The 20760-nt window shown below is 43.3% G+C and overlaps 1 protein-coding gene across 3 annotated transcripts; it reads left to right on the top strand.

Moving 5' to 3' along the window:
- The first annotated feature begins 1900 nt into the window (after positions 1-1900).
- On the top strand, positions 1901-19656 carry LOC124009354 (ras-related protein Rab-2A-like). 3 transcript variants are annotated; one of them, XM_046321071.1, is made up of 8 exons: positions 1901-2121; positions 9018-9089; positions 9638-9705; positions 13093-13175; positions 13694-13786; positions 14241-14352; positions 16781-16849; positions 18034-19656. In XM_046321071.1, exons 1-8 carry the CDS (start codon positions 2076-2078, stop codon positions 18127-18129), a joined length of 639 nt encoding a protein of 212 aa, XP_046177027.1. In that variant the 5' UTR covers positions 1901-2075; the 3' UTR covers positions 18130-19656. The 3 variants fall into 3 exon arrangements, with proteins under 3 accessions (XP_046177027.1, XP_046177028.1, XP_046177030.1); XM_046321072.1 differs by lacking the exon at positions 1901-2121 and adding an exon at positions 2227-2278; XM_046321074.1 differs by lacking the exon at positions 1901-2121 and adding an exon at positions 2289-2346.
- Positions 19657-20760: the final 1104 nt, after the last annotated feature.

Here is a 20760-nt window from a genome sequence, read left to right as displayed (position 1 = left end):
GGCACAAAATCTGCAATGGTCTTGAGGTGTGAGATGTGCAACGACACGTTTTGAGAACTGTGATCAGCAATAGCCAATGAGAGTTAGATCACCAGAACAGAAGCCAGAGAGATGATTAAGTGATTTTGCATCACCCAGAATGTGTAGACTCCAACAGGAGGGATGACAACTACTACTTTGTGTTTCTACCTGCCTAAGCGTGAAATCATTACAGCTCTGACATTCACAAGCAATGTTATTCAATTCAAAATGTTGTCTAGATTTCAACTCTGTATGGCAAATGCGCATGTCTGACTGAAAACTTTTACGAGGCTACATTGAGCAACAGCTTGTTCTAGCTACATTAAATGTAATCACATCATCACATCCTCTTTTTTGCGAGACTGTGGTATTGACAATCCTCACGACCAAGTGAAGAATCTTGCAGTGTGACCACTGTCTGTGCCACATCGTTCAGTGTGAGCAACACTACGTTTGGCAAGACAACAAAAAAACTACAGGAATGATGGTTGTTTAATGTGAAAGGCTCAGCAATTTTAGGATTTTGAAAGTGTAGAGAGGAGGGGAGCAGAAATGCCTTTTACAGTCCCAATGAACTCCAGTTATCAACGCTAACTCCAGGTAGCGTATCACTCTCTTTAGGGATAAGACAACTCTCAGTAGTCAATTTAGCCCCAAAAATATTTTACTCTGTGATTTAAACTGTCCTTGATGTACTATGTGGCATAGCAGGAAGATTGGAATGCCAAGAGGTTGTGAGTTAAAGTCCCAGAAGAGGACATGTTGAATAATAATTACTGTAAAAATGAACATGCACAAGGTAATCATGTGTGTCAAATATGTAAGTTGAAAACATTGTATGTTAAAGCATTGTTTGTGTGTACGAGTGTCCACAACCTTGCCAACAAATAAAGAACTGTGAATGGATCCATGGTTCACCAATTAGAGCCTTGATTGGCTCAGCCAGAGTAACAAGGGGTGATGTGTAATGATGAAACAATAGTTTTTTGGGGGAGAACGTTTCTTTGGGACCATCAGGTGACGTTCTGACTCTGTCCAGTTTTCTGTGGGTTAGAAGAAGATTCCATCAACATCCACCAAAAATATACAGAACATGGTTGCCATGTTCAAGTCACGTTAAATGAGAATGTTGCAAGAACATTAATTTGTCCAGTTTTCTGTGGGTTAGGAGAATATTCCATCAACTTCCCATTGTCACGCCTACTCCCGCTGCGGCGCTCGAGGTCACCAGTCTACTAACCACCAGCTCTGGCAATCTTCATAACACACACCAGCTCCCCATCATTATGCACACCTGCTGCCCATCATTACGCACACTTGCTGCCCATCATTACGCACACCTGGACTTCATCATCATCAAAATAAGTGTTCAGAAAGTATTTACTAAATAAACTGAAGTAAACAATAAATAAACATTTAAAAAAATAAAATAGCAAACAACTAAAGAGCAACAATAAAATTAAGTTACAAGGCTTTATACAGGGGGTACCGGTACAGAGTCAATGTGCGTTAATCTAGGTAATTGAGGTAATACAGTGGCTTGCGAAAGTATTCACCCCACTTGGCATTTTTACTATTTTATTGCCTTACAACCTGGAATTAAAATATATTTTTGGGGGGGTTTGTATCATTTGATTTACACAACATGCCCACCACTTTGAAGATACACATTTTAAAATGTGATAAAAAATAAGAGTCTTCTAAGTGACATAATATTTAATAAAAAACTGTTAGTGGCAAATGGTGGTGGTAACGCCATTATACCAAAGAAGAATAAGAAAACGAAGAACTGGGTGGTGAGGGCAAGATGACGGACTTCCGGGGGCAAAATAATATTTTTTTTATTTTCTTGCGTGCGTGGCGAGGGCGGAACATATGACGTCGTCAGTAGAAGCTTGGAAGTGTTTATTGTTCCTTCCCTTTGAAGAGAGAAAGAAGGCTAGCAAGGCAAAGCAATAACGATTACCGAGACGGTTACATAGACAATTTTCATAGTTTCAAGTAGCGAAGCCACAGTAAACAACCGAGGCAGGTTGACACAGGACCCAGTGGCCATGGCATATGCGTACCTCTTCAAATACATCATTATCGGAGACACGGGTAAGTAATTCACTGGTAGCAAAGATTGCTAACGACAGCTAACGTTAACCGCTATCTTTTATTTCCGCAGTGGTGGAGAGTCCAGTGACGTGGTAAAAGCGGAGACGCAAGGGGTGGGATGACATATCTATTTCTCGGCTTGCTAACAGCGTTAATAGTATGTCATTAACTTGTCTTTAACGTGAAATAGAAAACATTATTTTCCACCACATCGGACAATTTGAGGTCAGTTAGTGTGCTAATTTAGCAACTGTTGAAAACACCAACAAGCTGACGGCCTCTTGTTTTTCCGCTGTGCATTGTGAGAGTGGGGTGCTAAGCTAGCAATGCTAACTAGCCTAGGCTAATGTCGTTGGTTAGCTAGCTGTATCTAACGTTAGCTGTTTACAGTGACATCAACAAAAGTTATCTAATTTGACAGCACTTAAACGACATGGGTGCTTGCACAGACCATGTCAGCCCCTTTGGACTCATTCACATCAATGGTTTGGGCTTTCTGGTTGTTGTTTTTTTTTGCGAGCTTCTAACGTATAAATCTGAGCCACAAAACAAGGCCACAAGTCTTCTCTCCATCGAAATGGCGTTTTACAGAGTTTTGGTACGGTTTGCCTCCATGGCTAGGGTTTTACATGGTCGTGTTTAACTGACATAATGTACTCCTACACGGGTATTGTGTCAATAATGTTACGCAGTTTGTTGTCATTTGTTGTTGCTAGACGAGGTCTAGAAAGGTAACCGAAGGAATATCGTGGAGCTGCCAAAGAAAGCATATATAATCTTCCCGTAGGTTGACTTAGCAGGCAACGTAGGTACTTGTTTATCAATAACAGTGCTACTAACTTTCGCTATGTGCTTCTTCGTCTTATTTGGTTAGATCAGTGTTATTTTGAATATGTTGCTTAACAGCTCAACCCCGATCCTTGCTGAATTAGCCTAATACCTCAGCATTTTGCACAGGGCAGAAGGTAACCTGGTAACCTCCTGGCTAGAGAGAATGTCTATGATGATGCTGAGAAATATACACATGTAGCTGGTCCACGTTAAGTGTAAGTACCTGTAACCATTTTGGTGTCTCAAGTCCACGGGGAGTGATGCTATGACTTCCATCTCTTTACTGATTGATCACTAAGGCCTGTACATTCAAGGGTGTATGAGGTCTTTAAAAGTAACATCCTACTTTTTTGCTCTGTTTAAAAGTATCAGGGACCTATATCCTGCACCCAGGGAAGCCAATAACAGTTTTACCAGCTTGAGCCCCTGCATTTCTCTAAGATGAAAGGGCAGAATTTGACTTGGAAGTATTTGCTGACAGCATATCATATGATGGTTGTTTCAAAACATGAGATGCCATTACCAACACACAACTCGGTGGTTAGCATTTAGGCATAGTACAAATCTTTCCGTTTATTATTTTCCAGACTTGACTACATCTAGGAGAGTTAGGCCAACTCCTTACGTTTATTAGTGTAAATACTCATTACTAGAGTTTCCTGACCAGAAACTAGGGCCATGAGTTTTTAGTTCACAGAAAAAACTCCAAGCCCAGCTTTGAAATACTATTGCGGTCATGGACTAAGAATTCACATTCCCCATTTGTGTAATGAAGTTGATCAGAATCAGTAATGCCTGTCATGTAACGTGAGATTAGTTGGGTGGTATAGTTATCATTTAGGCACATGTGTTACTATTGGGGAAGACTATATAAGAATGTTCTGTAAGAGCTGGGCGATATGGACAAAAATCCATATTGCGATATGCTATATATACAAAAGTATGTGGACACACCTTCAAATTTGTGGATTCTTCTATTTCAGCCACACCTTATGCTGACAGGTGTATAAATATAGCACACAGCCATGCAATTTCCATAGACAAACATTGGCAGTAGAATGGCCTTACTGAAGAGCACAGTGACTTTCAACGTGGTAATGTCATAGGATGCCACCTTTCCAACAAATCGCGTTGTCAAATGTCTACCCTGCTAGAGCTGCCCAGTCAACTGTAAGTGTTATTGTGAAGTGGAAATATCTACGAGCAACAACAGTTCAGCTGCAAAGTGGTAGGCCTCACAAGCTCACAGAATTGGCCCGCCGAGTACTGAAGCCCGTAGGATGTAAAAATTGTATGTCCTCGGTTGCAACACTTACTACAGGATTCCAAACTACCCCTGGAAGCAACAGCAGGACAGTAACTGTTCGCCGGGAGCTTAGTGAAATGGATTTCCATGGCCGAGCAGTCGCACTCAAGCTTAAGATTGCCATGCGTAATGCCATCAGCTGGAGTGGTGTAAAGCTCGGCGCCATTGCTCTCTGGAGCCGTGGAAATGTGTTTTCTGGAGTGATGAATCATGCGTCACCATCTGGCAGTACAACGGATGAATCTGGGTTTGCTGGATGCCAGGAGAATGCTACCTGCCCGATTGCATAGTGCAGCTGTAAAGTTTGGTGGAGGAGGAATAATTGTCTGGGGCTGTTTTTAATGGTTCGGGCTTGGCCGCTTAATTCCAGTAAAGGGAAATCTTAATGCCACAGCCTACAATGACATTCTAGATTATTCTGTGCTTCCAACAATGCCCCTGTGAACAAAGCGAGGTCCATACAGTCGGTGTGGAAGAACTTGCCTGCACAGACCCCTGACTATAAACCCCATCAAACACCTTTGAGATTAATTGGAACGTCGACTGCAAGCCAGGCCTAATCACCCAACATCAGTGCCTGACCTCACTAATGCTTGTGGCTGAATGGAAACAAGTCGCGCGCAGCAATGTTCCAACATCTAGTGGAAAGCCTTTCCAGAAGAGTGGAGGCTGTTATACCAGCAAAGGGGGGACCAACTCCATGTTAATGCCCATGATTTTGGAATGAGATGTCCACTTACTTTTGGTCATGTCTAAATTGCCTGGATTAATATGATAACGATAAATAGAACGATACTTTTATAACAATGTGCACCACATCCTTTAAACTATTACTGTTGGTTTGATGGTTGTAGCTGTCAATTGTCCATATTAGCGAACTTATTTAATTTCAAACTTCATATTTCTTTAGTATGAAAATGTCTAAAATGTCTGCGATAAGTGATGGGTATGGATGGTGCCAATTTTTTTTTCTCCCAGCTTTATGTTCTGTCCACGTTTTAAGTAGCCTAGGCCCATGTCCCTTTCTGTGCAAAAGTCATTTTACGCCTAGACCTTAGACGTAACTTTTTTCCCAGTCAAACTTACACCGCTCAATCATTAAGCATCTATAAATGGGAGTTTTCACTCTCTGAAAGACCGAGCATGCTGGGAGCAGATATCGCTCCTGTTGTCCTCTGCCTCTGATACTAAGCCTAGCAGTAAACAGTCCAGTTGCAACACCACAGACCTGTCATCCGCTAGCTTCACTGTGGGCCATCATGTGAGCACCTGCAACCCAAGCTATCATATTGCTCATTCCCATTCTACATGACTGCAGTTTAGGGATGGCTATCCCAGCTGTTGGATATATACTGTTGTTTACCAGGCTAGATGAGGTGACGGTGGAGAATCCCCTTCTGTCCAAAAAGATGAATGTTTTTCTCAGCCTGCATAACCTAGTATTTTCTCCTGGATGAAATGGAAACTGTTTATTTTCACATCAGTGCCAAATCAATTGCTGTATTTCAATGAGTGACCATTTTTATTTGTCATTTGTACAGAATACACATGGTACACAGTACAATTAAATGCTTCTTAGCATATAGGGTAGCTCCCAAGTGGCGCAGCGGTATAAGGCACTGCATCTCAGTGCTAGAGGTGTCACTATACACCCTGGTTCGATTCCAGGCTGTATCACAACCAGCCGTGATTGGGAGTCCCATAGGGCGGTGCACAATTGGTCCAGCGTCATTAGGGTTTGGCCAGGGTAGGCCGTCATTGTAAATAATCATTATTTTACAATGACTAGTTAAAGGTTAAATAAAATATAGGCCTATCATGAAAAAGCAACAGCTGTTTTCAAAGAACCATATGCACCACATAACACTAGATAGAATCACACCTCAAAGTATGATACGCTCATCTCATTATTTCCAACATAGCAATTAGCCTACAGCTTGCTTAGGCTAATCTTTGATTTGGCACGCCGGTCTAATTGAACTTGCAGTACCACTTTGTTTTTAATGACCTCAAAAGAACCACATGCACACATCTATTCAGAGCTAGAGGCTGATTGGCTAGCAGGTGCATGGTAATGTTGTGGTGACTTTGATTTGTTGTTTCTGTACATCATTCTCATGGTGTCTTCATCTCCCTGGCTTAGCAATGGCAGTGGTAACCCATAGAAACACTAATGAAAGCCTTCTCTGGTGTCCAGTATCATCGTAATATGTTTTCCATTGCAAAAAATGAAAATATGTACCAGACAACACTTTGGTCTCAAAAACCTGCTGTATGTAAAATATTATGTGCTATAGCTTGGAAAATAAATTAATGTGACTCTGGATGACAACATAATGACGTTTGTTTCCAACATTAGGTATGTTTTCCTAAAGAAGTTAAATCCACAATACTAACGAGTATCATGTTTGCGTTGTAACCATGTGGTGCAGCACACAGGTTTTCACAGGTCCCCCCTCCACTGTGTGGCACTGTGTTTCACGGTCACGTTTGATTATTTTCTCTCACAGGAGCACGTCACACGTTATATTTAGGCCTTGAGTCTAATTTGTGGAAAGTTGATTTTAGCCACATTTTTTAAAATTCATTATGGTCATTGCTACCTAGGAATGTCTTGGTTTCGTCACACCAAACAACCTCACGAGTCGTGGCATTTGACATTTTCTGGGTTGACATTAGGGCCGGCCATATTATCCATATCAAGAGCGTCCTCATCATGTTGACATGGCCTCTGATATAGATCCTTCTGAAGAAATCTTGGAATAGATCGTTCTTTTTAACCCCAGATCTAAGATCAGATAACACTATCCCACTCCCAAACTGAACTATTGAGGGCATGAAATAATATCTGACCCTGAATCAGTGGTTTAAAGCATCCACTATCAACTCCAGAAACGCATGACAGAATTCTACTTGTTTGACCAGCCACGTGCTAGAAGCCTCTTGATATGCTAACTAGAGCGAGGCTCCAGCCGGACTGACTGAGCTACTCTACTGTTGTGTGGGTGTAGTCAGAGGGCTGTAGGGCATTTACTCTCTTTCTATTGCTCTGATGTCTAACGTCAAATTAAAGAGATTCAGGGACTTCACAATATGAAATCACGATACTTAGGTGCCCGATACAATATGTACTGCAATTGATTGGAAAGCGTCCGCGGTCATCCCCCTCTTCAAAGGGGTTGACACTCGACCAAACTTTTAGACCTATATCCATCCTACCCTGCCTACGCAGACGACACCATTCTGTATACATCTGGCCCTTCTTTGAACACTGTGCTAACAAACCTCCAAAATAACATAAACACCATACAACACTCCTGTGACCTACTGCTCTTAAATGCTAGTAAAAACAAATGCGTGCTCTTCAAACGATCGCTGCTCGCACCCGACCACCCTCACTACTCTGGACAGTTCTGACTTAGAATATGTAGATAACTATAAATACCTAGGTGTCTGGCTAGACTAAACTCTCCTTCCAGACTCTCATTAAGCATCTCCAATCCAACATTAAATCTAGAATCGTCTTTCTATTTCGCAACAAAGCCTCCTTCACTCATGCTGCCAAACATACCCTCGTAAAACTGACTATCCTACCGATCCTTGACTTCGGCGATGGCATTTACAAATTAGCCTCCAACTCTACTCAGCAAATTGGATGCAGTCAATCAGTGCTATCCGTTTTGTCACTAAAGCCCCATATACTACCCACCACTGCGACCTGTATGCTCTCGTTGGCTGGTCCTCGCTACATATTTGTCACCAAACCCACTGGCTTCAGGTCATCTAAGTCTTTGTTAGGTAAAACTCCACCTTATCTCATCTCACCGGTCACCATAGCAACACCCAACAGTAGCACGTGCTCCAGCAGGTATATTTCACTGGTCATCCCCAAAGCCAACAGTAAAGGAATTACCATGCGACTCCGATTTTTCACTTTAAAATATGCCAAACAAAATCTATTGATTTCTAAGGTTAACAAACCATAACTCTATGTACAAGGACTACTTTTAACAATTGACACACATTTACTTGGAAGAACAGTGCAGTCACAGAGTTTGGTAACAGAAACAACTAATTTTGTTACCAAACTTTGCACCTTCACTGTTATTCCAGGGAATGTTTTTGTCATTTTCTGTCTTAATTGTTAAGTCGTCCTTGTGCAGCCTCCCGAGTGGCGTAGCGGTTTAAAGCACTGCATCACTACAGACCCGGGTTCGATCCCGGGCTGTTGCAGCCGGCCGCAACCGGGAGACCCATAAGGCACAATTGGCCAAACGTCTTTAGGGGGGGGGGTTGGCTGGCCAGGATGTCCTTGTCCCATCGCGCTCTAGCGACTCCTTGTAGCGGCCCGGGCGCATGCACGCGCATCCGGTCTCCAGTTCTATGGTGTTTCCTCCGACACATTGGTGAGGCTGGCTCCCGGATTGAGCAAGCAGTGTGTCAGGAAGCAGTGGGGCATTGCTGGGTTGTGTTTCTGAGGATGCAAGGCTCTCGACCTTCGCCTCTCCTGAGTCGGTGGGGGAGTTGCAGCGATGGGACAAGGTGGTAACTACCAGTTGGATATTAAGGAGAAATAGGGATTAAGTGCAAAAAATATATAATTGTGCTTAGAGTTGTATGGTTTTTGTTAAACTTTGACATTTTTAAGTGAAAAACATGAGTGTCTGCGTAATTTCCTTACTGTAGAATTTCCCCTATGCAGACAGACATTTGTTCATGTATGTGTGCCTCTGTTTAACCGTGCATGTTTGTTTTGCAGGTGTTGGGAAATCATGCCTATTATTACAGTTCACAGACAAGCGGTTTCAGCCGGTGCATGACCTCACTATTGGTAAGACTCCTTACTATCACACATGTCATTATTCATTATAACGTTTAATGACCGACTGCGATTTTAAAATGTATCCTGCTTCTGCACTGCCTAGATGCGCTGGAGGGACCTCAATTAAATAATCTCAGCATTCCGCTCAGATCCCCTCAGCGTATTAATTAATTTCTTAAGGATTTTCATCCCTCGCCTCTGGTCTAACCTGTAAAGATGAGGGAGATGTGTTGGCATTAGGAGAGAGCGAGATGTATAAGTATTTTAATATGATTTAATGTGTACTAGTTTGACCAGTGTCTGCTAGTATAGTAGATCAGACAATCTCTGCTGTAACCTCAATATACCATAGGCTTTTAGCCAGGGTGTATTTGTGGTGGAAGCTGATATCTAGCTTATGGTTAAGACCAGGACTTTTTTTCTGACCATGAAATACTAGCCTAGAACTAGGGGCCTGTTCATTAATTTTTTTCTGCTCTGATCACGTGGCCGTGGAAAAACTCCTGGACCAACAGAGTTGTAGACTGACTGTGTAACCTGGTTGTTGTCTTTCCCAGGTGTGGAGTTTGGGGCGCGGATGATCACTATAGACGGTAAACAGATCAAGCTGCAGATCTGGGACACGGTAAGATACCTGCCCCGTACCACATTAACAGATGTGATTTTACCTGAATACAGTTGACTCCTTAGCGGTATTCATTAGGGCACAGTGTAGCACTATATTTCAAAACGTTGTGCAACTGAAATTGACGTCATGTAACGCCTTGGGACTGTCTGTGATAGCATCCAGTTGTCAGGAACGATGAAGAATGTATTGATGTCTGCCCAGAGTGGCTTAACAAACACTTTGGTCATTTCACGTATGTTATAAACACATTTACCAAGACAAATATGATTCATTAACATGATATCCAAGAAGTCGGATTTTGTAACCTAATGCGTCCGATAATAAGTACAAGGTCTGTTGACAGAGCAGTGCCGCTTTCTCGCAGCAACTTTTGAGGATTTTTACATGTGGTGGTCGTCTGCAAAGTTGTTTCCGCGGGTTGCAAAAATAGCATGACATGAGTGGAATTAATTGTAAAAGGCTTTGAAAATAGAAAAACTTGCTACGCTCAGTGTTCCGTTGACATTTCAGACATATTCTTGTTTTTGTGAGACATTTTCGAAAAATAACAGGAATTTCGCATTAATGAAAAGCGTAAAGTAAAATATGTAATGTCTCAATCGATATCAGTCTTAACTCTATTGTTTTATGTCCTCCGTGTTCGAGAAGAACGATGGTGAGTTCAGCGGTGAGCCTGTCAGTTAGCCTTAATTCTCGCACCGCGTTCAGCCTAGATGACGCAACGCTATTTTCCTGTTGTCACCCTGTTGAAAAAAAATGTTAAGGATTATTAGTATTTTACAAATTGATTAGTGTTTTATTATTATATATTTGACTCTCTAAATGTAGCCAGTATTATACTGTCCCGTTTAAATTAAATGGAATTTGAACTTTAACTTATGGAGTAAACTGTATGAATACTGTTTTTGTGCGAATTAATGTATCTTATCAAAGTGAAGGTTTTCCACCTAGTGACGATCACGTTCATGTCGTATGATGAGTGGCACCCACTCAGTGTGTAATTCACCTAATATAACCCACCAAGTCTAACAAGACAAGTCTAATATGTTGTTTTTTTCTCTGTACTCTTCAACACATACAGCATTAAAATAGTCTTAAATATTAGATCCAGTATGGGGTATCTCCCTAATGGACACTTGTACAGAAGGACTAGCTCTTCCCCCTGCCCCCTCTGATATGCATGTCAGCATGGACATGTTGCAAAGGAAAGAATGATGCGCCTACACAACAGCGTTATGTCAGTTGGCTGTTGACACGTTTCACCCTCTTTTCAAATAGACTCTCTCAGCTATGTCCTTGTGACGTTTACTATTTAGAGTTTTTGAATGGTGTTTTAGATGTGAAGGTTGACGTGTGAAGTGATAATTAAGGTTTCTCATTGTGCCCTTCTGTTGAGTCCCTGTGCAGTGCTGAGAAAATATGAACGCTGCAGGAGATGATCTGGTGTAGTATGTATGTTGGCCTGTAGGGGGAGACACAGCCCTACTAATAATAGAATCCCACAGCAGTAATGCTGATGGATGGTGGGGGTGGTGGTAGTAGAGTCCTAGGCCCTAGAGGACTTCTGGGCCACCGATGTAGTGCCTGCTGCTGCTGTGTACTTTCTAGGCCACATGGTACATTTTTGGTTGATGAAAAGGGTAAGGCTGTAATTCAGCAGAAATTCAAGAGCGTTGGACCAGTCACTAACCAAAAGGTCGCTGGTTCGAATCCCCGAGCCGACCAGGTGAAAAATCTGCCGCTGTGCCCTTGAGCAAGGCGGAGCAAACCCTAATTGCTCTTGTAAGTTGCACAGGATAAGAGCGTCTGCTAAATAACGTAAATATAATATCTGGAGACCCGGGTTCGAACATAACAAAGGCTTATGGGTATTTTCAACACACCACTATGACTATCCCTTCCATTAGAATTCTCTGTGGTTTAGCCTACATCCCAGACCACCACAAGTCCACCCTGCCAAGACAGTCCGTGTAGCCTTATCAGTGTGTGGGTGTCCCTGTGTGTGTGCGCACAGGAGGAGGAGCCGGGAGGCACTGCCTGCCCTGGGGGTGATGTAATAGAAAAAATCTGCATTTCTGGCCTTCCTGTAACCTTTGAGCTCTGGCAGATGGCAGGCATAAAAGTGTCATTCATCATTTATTCACAATGGCCTCCATTAGCTCCAATGTTAGCAGCTGCCTCGGGGGACTGTTGCCACGGACTAACGGAGGGACTGACTGGGCCTTATTGAATTCAAATGTGCTGGGGCATTGGCTGCCTGGCTCGCACTCACCTGCTGCCAGGCCAGAGGAAAACAGAACAGAAGAGGTAGAGGAGATCTAGACTCAATAGTCATCAGCAGCTATCCAGGGTAGAGGGAAGCCACCTTATCAAACACTGACAATGGTATCTACAGACAGGTCTTGTCTGCCTGCCTGCTGTACAAACCAACCACAGACTGTGGAGAACGGGGAGTTGTGATTGGCCGAGGTGGTAGCATGTTATGTTATGGGCTGTGTGGAACACAGTGGGCCCCTTGTTTGTGAGGAGTCAGTCAGTCAGGGATGGGACGTAGAGAAAGACAGGAGCCTTTTGTACACTGTGACAGGGGCTTGCCTGTGCTCTGCCTAGCTGCAGAGGGAAAACCAGGAAGCTTGGTTTTGGAATAATGGCGCTCTAGTTGAGAATTTCTATTGTGTTAGGAATGTGTATGGATTAGGGAAAGACACTGGGAAGCCTGAACCGGAAGAGTTTGGTAGGGACTAGCAAGCCTGGACTGGAGGAGTGGGGTAGGGACTAGGAAGCCTGGACTAGAGGAGTGGGGTGGGGACTAGGCAGCCTGGAGTGGGGTGGGGACTAGGCAGCCTGGAGTGGGGTGGGGACTAGGCAGCCTGGAGCTAGGAGTTTTTCAAAACATTGGCTCAGAAGAGCCCCTGACCCTAGTAATACAGGGTACCAGACACTAGCATTTTGTCTGTCCTAACACAGCCTTGAGCACTTGGAGTAAGACTCCTTTTAAGAGTTGATACTATATTCATATTTATACTTACTACTGCCGTTTTGCCCTGCTGTGTGTTCGCTGCGCTGTTGTGCGCTGGCGGACTCCAGAGATGCAGTTAAATTCAAATATGCTAAACCATCGTTTGTGACATCACGATGTTATCACCATCGACAATGGCTGTCAAACAATCGTCGCTAGACAACGTAAAATAGCCTAACCCTGCTACTACTGCTTCCACTGTTTGGTGCTACTGCTGGCTCTTCTTTGTACCCTTTTAACTATAGGTTACTATGCTTCAGTGCTGAGTTCTGTCTTTACTTTAAATGAGCGTCTCTGTGTGTGTACTATATCTGTTTGTGTGCATGTTTAAGAATAAAATTAAAATAAATAAATGTTTTTCTCAGGCCGGCCAAGAATCCTTCCGCTCAATCACTCGGTCCTACTACAGAGGGGCAGCCGGCGCCCTGCTCGTGTACGACATCACAAGGTCAGTCTTGCGGCCATTTTCTCCCCAGGCCTTATCATTCTATATAAACACTAGGACCACTGTGGTAACTAAGTCAACTTTTCTCACCCAAGGTCCTCCCTTAGGATTCAGGTCAAGACTTGCTCTTGACCGATAAAAAAAAAACGAGAATTATGTATTTTTAATGCATTTGTTTAGGAGGAAAGGAAAAGTAATATCTTATCCAGCGAATTCAGTTTAACCGTAGTTAGAGCGACTGAGATTGATGTTTGTATAATACATTGGGAGTTTAATTGAATGCATTTTCTCCCGCCAATGTCCTTTTATTTTGCTCATGTAGATCCACTTTTGTCATTCCAAAAGGGACCTACATTCACCTAATGAATTGCATTTGTATGTATTAGTTTACTAGGAAACATTTACATTTTACATTTAAGTCATTTAGCAGACGCTCTTATCCAGAGCGACTTACAAATTAGGAAAGGACCATGTATTGTGTTCTTATGCTCAGTGTTGCTCCAATGTTCCTTTTATTACAGAAGGGACACCTTCAACCACTTAACAACCTGGTTAGAGGATGCTCGCCAACATTCCAACTCCAACATGGTCATCATGCTCATTGGGAACAAGAGGTCAGATTCATCTCCCTGTCACTCATGGTTACCGAACAACCCTGTCATGGTTGTCATGGCTAAACTGGGTGCGCCTCAAAAGTCTGAAATATCACCCTTTCCTAATTTCCTCTTCTTAACCTATACTTTCAGATCTATTGATGATGTCGAATCAAAATGGTGGATGCTTGACTGTGTAATTTGCTTTCACCGGGTCAATTTTATGATCCAATTGCTGATGAAGGAAAGGAAAAAGGAGAAGTAGTCGTTTTTGACAATTGAAATGCGCCCACCCAGTTTCACAGCCCCTGCTCCCTGTGTGTGCTCTTGTCTCCTCTAGTTAGATGACATATCTCCTAACTGGCAAAAGTGACAGAATGAATTAGCAGATCATTTGGTGCAAAACACAAGACCATACTAGCGTAAAGCAGGTCTATGGTACTGTATATATCAAGTGTTTTTGTTGTCCCCATAGTGACCTGGAGTCCAGGAGAGAGGTGAAGAAGGAGGAGGGAGAGGCCTTCGCCAGAGAGCACGGCCTCATCTTCATGGAGACCTCCGCCAAGACTGCATCCAACGTAGAAGAGGTACCTCCTGCTCACACTGTGCTATTTATTGTGTGTGTGTTGTCAACATTTTCTCACACTCAAACATTTGCCCATTAATATACCCCCCCTTTCTTGCTCAGACAAATACACACACACACCAACGCACACATGCACGTCTGTTCTCCAGTGTGCTGGGTAGCCAGACTCTCTTTCTGAAGAGTTAAGGAATGGAGAGACTGGTTTATAGAACCCCTCCCCCTCTGCCGCCTTTCCCCCTTCCCTGCTGCAGAAACCCCTGGTATGATTAATTTGTCTCATTAGTGTCCCCTGAATCCTCCCGATACCTCTCCTCCTCCATCTCCCTCTCCGTGACGTGTACATCGCCCACTTATAGCTCATCCATATTCATAACCTCCCCTCCCCCCTCCTCCGCTCCCCTGTCCGCCGCGACAGCTGAAAGCCAATCATGCCTCATCTTTTAGAAGGCATGGTGGGTGGGTGGATGTTCTTTTATATTCCATTGACCCTACAGTAAGCACTATGTGAAGAGAGATGTGCTCTCTGCCTGTGCTGAGGCTAATGCTGGGTCCCTGGGTTATGCCCTGGGTCTCTATGGCCAGGTGGGGGCGCTCTGCCTCAGGCGGAGGGAAACATCTGTTGCTGTTTAATATGTTAATGCATGAAGAGGCAGGGAGGGTAGAGACAGGACCAGGCCGGGCCTCCTGAGCTGAGGTGGACATTTTTTTTTTTTCAGATTCCGCAACGGGCCTCACTCACTCCGTGCTAAAAATATGAATTTCAGTCAGTATTTACTGTAGAGGGGGGCCCTGCCCTAGGCTCGTTTTTGAGGTGTACGTAAGGTTATGATTATACGGCCTAAACTAGGGTGTAAATTTAGGCTAGAACTCCCAATTCAATGGTCTTTGAATGTTAGTACTGTACAACTGAAAGAAACTGATCATACAGGCCCAATCCGTCATTACAGTTGATGATTTTTCTCTGTTTATATGTCTGCTCGCGTTGTTCTTACAGTAGAGTGCTGTAGATTGATTTTCTGTGGCAACAAGCCAGAGCCTCGTGCTTATGCCTCATCCTAAACTCCTGTATATCCCACTCTTTAGAGCTTATTCAGTCAACGAGACTCATATCTCAGCAAAAAAAGGTTCTCTCACTGTCAACTGCGTTTTATATGAACATAAGATTCAACAACTGAGACATAAACTGAACAAGTTCCACAGACATGTGACTAACATAAATGGAGTAATGTGTCCCTGAACAAAGGTAACAGTCAATCTGGTGTGGCCACCAGTTGCATTAAGTGCTGCAGTGCATCTCCTCCTCATGGACTTCACCAGATTTGCCAGAGATGTAACCCCGCTCTTCCACCAAGGCACCTGCAAGTTCCCAGACATTTCTGGGGGGAATGGCCCTAGCCCTCACCCTCCGATCCAACAGGTCCCAGACATGCTCAATGGGATTGAGATCCAGGCTCTTCTCTGGCCATGGCAGAACACTGACATTCCTGTCTTGCAGGAAATCATGCACAGAACGAGCAGTATGGCTGGTGGCATTGTCATGCTGGAGGTTCCTGTCAGCGTGAACCTGCAGGAAGGGTACCACATGAGGGAGGAGGATGTCTTCCCTGTAACGCACAGCGTTGATTGCCTGCAATGACAACAAGCTCAGTCCGATGATGCTGTGACACACCACCCCAGACCATGACTGACCCTCCACCTCCAAATTGATCCCGCTCCAGAGTACAGGCCTCTGTTTAACGCTCATTCCTTCGACGATAAATGTGCATTCGACCATCACCCCTGGTGAGACAAAACCGCAACTTGTCAGTGAAGAGAACCTTTTGCCAGTCCTATCTGGTCCAGCAACGGTGGGTTTGTGCCCGTAGGTGACGCTGTTGCCGGTGATGTCTGGTGAGGATTTTCCTTGCAACAGGCCTACAAGCTGTCCGTCCTGTTTCCCTGTAGCGCTGTCTTTTGGCGTCTCACAGTACGGACATTGCAATTTATTGCCCTGGCCACACATGTAGTCCTCATGCCTCCTTGCAGCATGCCTAAGGCACATGCAAATGAGCAAGGGACCCTGGGCATCTTTCTTTTGGTGTTTTTCAGGGTCAGTAGAAAGGCCTCTTTAGTATCCTAAGTTTCCATAACTCTGACCATAATTGCCTACCGTCTGTAAGCTGTTAGTGTCTTAATGACCGTTCCACAGGTGCATGTTCATGAACAAGCATGGGAAACTGTAAACCCTTTACAATGAAGATCTGTGTAGTTATTTGGATTTTTATTAATCTTTCAAAGACTGTCCTGAGAAAGGGCAGTTTCTTTTTTTGCTGAGTTTATATGGTTTGATTGGGGCGAGGCTTGGTCTCTTTAATCTAAGTGTCACGTCTAGTTTGTTGTGTGGATGTAAGCTCTGAACCTGTACTAATTTGGCTATGTCACCTTTTCAGGCATTCATCAACACAGCGAAGGAGATATACGAGAAGATTCAGGAGGGCGTCTTCGACATCAACAATGAGGTAATTTGACATGATAGAGAAATGTGTTTAGTGTCCATTTTGTACACTGCTACTTTGACAAATACCATCTTCTTGACATAGCTTATCTTTTCCATTATAAGTCATCAACTGAGGTATGGGCAAGTGGTCAAATACCCTTGCTCCTTTTGTAGTGCCCTAAGTCCACGTCGTAAACCAAGTGAAGAGGCCGTAAATAAGGAGAACACCTTTACAGAACAGCCGTTGGATATTGTCCTATCTAACAAAGGTCATTTTGAAGGCCAGAAAGCCATTGTGTTAGCTAGCTAAACCTATTACGTAGCCACATAGTTCTGCGAGACGATGCGTCCTTCTCTGCACTTCATATTTTCGAGGCAGAGGCTTATTTGCAGCAGTCCACACTCCTTCTCTCCCTCCTTCAGAGAAAGATGAAGCAGAGCAGGTTCCAGTCTGCCAAGCAAAACTTCCACCGTGTGTTCTTCCGTTTCTCCCTTCTCCCCTCCCTCTCTCCCTCCTTGCCTCACTCCGCTAGCCCTGGCTACTGGCCAGCGCATAAATTCCTCACATCCCACAAGGTTACAGCCAGCCTGAAGGAGGCGAGCCCCTGAGCAGCCATTGGGTATGCTTTTTATTAGAGTAGTAGGAAAGAGTAAAAAAAGAAAGAGGGGGAGAGAGAAAAAACGAGGCCAGGCACACGGTCCAAACCGCATCAGCTGACTGACGAAGGGGGAAGCCCTGGCTAGAATCCCTGACGCTCACTGGCAAACGTAGTGAGAAACCCCCTCCACCTCCTCCTCCCTTAACACTATAAATCTGATTTAGAGCGATGCAGAGTTTCCTTAAGAGCTACTACTGCTGAAAACCACAGCAGCCCAGGCTCACAGTGGAGTGCTGCCTTTCCGCTGCTCTGCGCTCTCTTCAGCCACTGAAGGGCTGGGGAGATGAAAGCAGTGCGATGGATGAAAGTGCCGCTGGCTGCTGCTGAGTGTGCGCGTACACCTCTCCCACACAAAGGACTGTGACTGTGAGCCAAAGAGAATTTGTCACCATTGATATTGCTTGTTATGATGTCCAATTCATCCACCCCATAAAAACACAAACACTCAAACTTGAATCATCAAATCACACCTGACCATCACGATCCATTTTCCTGACTGCCTGAATCCACTAACCGGTTGCATTGTGTTGTGGTTTTGTCTCGGCAGGCTAACGGTATTAAGATCGGGCCCCAGCACGCTACCACCAACTCCACTCTCTCCGGTAGCCAGGGGGGTCAACAGGCCGGAGGGGGATGCTGCTGAACACCCCTCGCCCCTCTGTCCCATACCACCCCACCTTGCTCCGCCCCTTGTGTTTCTACTGGACTGGTCGGGCTCACTAACATTTTCTTAACCCCTCCCCACAGCCTTGCCAATGGAGAGTTTAATCGTGTACTAGGTGTCTGTCAGTCAAAAATACCAAGCAAAACAAATTAAAGTACCCTGGTCCTGGTGCAAAACATGCCCCTGTATAAGAGCATTGGAGCCTGTGTTGGTTGTAGATTGATAGGTTGTTACTGTTGTGTTAAAACAGGTAGGGTGCTTTAGGATTGGGACTCATCATATCTATCTGTATATCTGTCAGACAGTTGTGGATAATGTCTCTTTTTTTCACTCCCAAGTAAGGATTTTTTTGTGCCCTTTTGACTTAAAAGCTTAATTGTGTTTAACACTACAATGTTGGTCATCGATAGTATTTTAATCGGTTTCATGTGGGAGAAAGAAAGCTTTGGGGAAGTGGGGTGAACTCGAAGTTTGAAATAAAAGAAACAGCTGTGTCGGAAGTAGCGGCCATGTCTAAAGTGAAGTTAAAAGAAGAAAAGGAAAAAAAAGCAGGACTCTTTTTAAATCTCTATTTATCAGTCACATTCTGTGTGTGTATATATAGTTAGTTATCCTTTCTTGCTTTAGTGTATGTTGACCAAGCTAGAATTATTTGAATTTGCTGGGAACATCTATACTGTACGAATAGAGCTTGAAATTGCAACAGTATTGCAAAAAAAAAAAAAAAAAAAACCTGCTTTGACACCATTTTAAGATCATATTTTACTTAATTTACTTTTTGTCCTGCCACCTGCCTTGCCCCTCCCCTCTATCTCTGTGCCCTAGATCTGCTATGACTGTGTATAGAAACTTTGGCTCAAATATCTGCATCTATTTTAATGCCAACATTTTGTGTTTACCTGTGTTAAATAATCACAAATACCAGAATTTGATCACCTCTGCTCGGATAAGAGATCTCAGCTGTTTGCCTTAACGGAAAGATTGGAAAGCAGAAGAAAATAAGAAACATAACCAGGTTGCGGCGGAATCATTCCAGTAACTTCATTTTGCGTATTCTTATACATGCTCATAGACACATTCTTACATTAAAACACACATTGCATACTCTAAATGTATACATACACAGATTTAGACAGTACATGCAGTACATGCTTAAATGCATACATGTGTCCTTACACACAAACAACCTGCGTATGTCTATGCATACAAGCCTGCATATATATATTTTTTCTCTTCGGGAATATGTTTTTCATGCAGTCCGCTGTGGAGCGTCGGTGCAGAGCAGCGTTTTCCTGTAGGTGTGTGTGAGTGGTTGTATACAGCCTTGCTTTCTTTGGCTGTGCGTTCTGTTAGTAGATATTATGGTGAACATCTCGTCTGTCGTCAGAGGGGCGCGGGAAAAAGCCAAACCTGGAGTATCTATGTGACCCCCTCGACATTTATTTGCTGTGTTGGTTCTTCTTAAAAATGAAAAAATGCTATCACAATAAACTATAATAAAAAATTCTAAGCTTAAATATCATTTGATTGTCATGTGGGGGAAAAAATTGCTATGTTTAAAGTGTACATTTTGTAATTTCCTTTTTTAGAATTGATATTTTGCCTCTGATCCCCTATAGTTATTTTCTGTGTTGGTATATGAATGAAACAACTATATATGGATCCATACTGTATTGTAGCTTTGATTTCTCAATATATAAAGTGAAACACAATGAATGCATGTCCTCAGAGCTGTGTGGAGTTTTGGAATTGCAGGCTTCGTTCCCAAATGATCACTGCGCCCTCTTCCTAATATCAATATGAACTAAAGGGGGGGCCACATGCAGCCAGTACCAATTCAACTGGTTTTACAACACACTTCTCTGCATTGCATGCTTCTCAGGTATAGGCAACCAATTGGGTGCAATTCAAATATTTTCACATCAAATGTGTGATTTAATTTATTTCCCTCCTATGTGGTTATTACTGAATATTTAAACATTTACTGAAAATACAAATTATTTCAACACCAATCTGAAAGTAACACTGCTCTGTTTTTTTTTTTTTTTTTTTTACCTTAATTTAACTAGGCAAGTCCGTTAAGAACAAATTCTTATTTTCCATGACTGCCTAGGAACAGTGGGTTAACTGCCTGGGGCAGAACAACAGATTTGTACCTTGTCAGCTCAGGGATTTGAACTTGCAACCTTCCAGTTACTAGTCCAATGCTCTAACCACAAGGCTACCCTGCCGTTTCTCAAATAGGCTTACAGTACAGCAAATTAGTTTCAGGTGGAAATGGATTGCAGTCAGTAATAGAGACAGTTCATAAGATTTGTTTTACTCATCCCCATTATATCGCCCAACATTTGGATGTAACTTGAAATAGGCTTTTGTTGGAGGTCATGCACAGCGACAGTTTGTTAAAGGTGAACACATGACCTACTTTTCAAAGCGGTAAAGGAATGAAATGTGAAAAGCGTGTGTTGAACAGATTAGTGAACTGTCTGAAATGGTAGAGGTAGTATGCCTGCATTTAATCTTCTGAACCATTTCGAAAATGAAAGTTTGATTTTAGTGAATGCAATTAGAGTAGTGACCTTCACAGTAGATGTGAAATCAAGATGGCCT

The sequence above is a fragment of the Oncorhynchus gorbuscha genome, linkage group LG22 (assembly GCF_021184085.1).
Source record: "Oncorhynchus gorbuscha isolate QuinsamMale2020 ecotype Even-year linkage group LG22, OgorEven_v1.0, whole genome shotgun sequence".
In the NCBI taxonomy this organism is placed as follows: Eukaryota; Metazoa; Chordata; class Actinopteri; order Salmoniformes; family Salmonidae; genus Oncorhynchus; species Oncorhynchus gorbuscha.
Note: the sequence above shows the minus strand (reverse complement) of the source record. Positions and strands in the feature narration are given on the sequence as shown.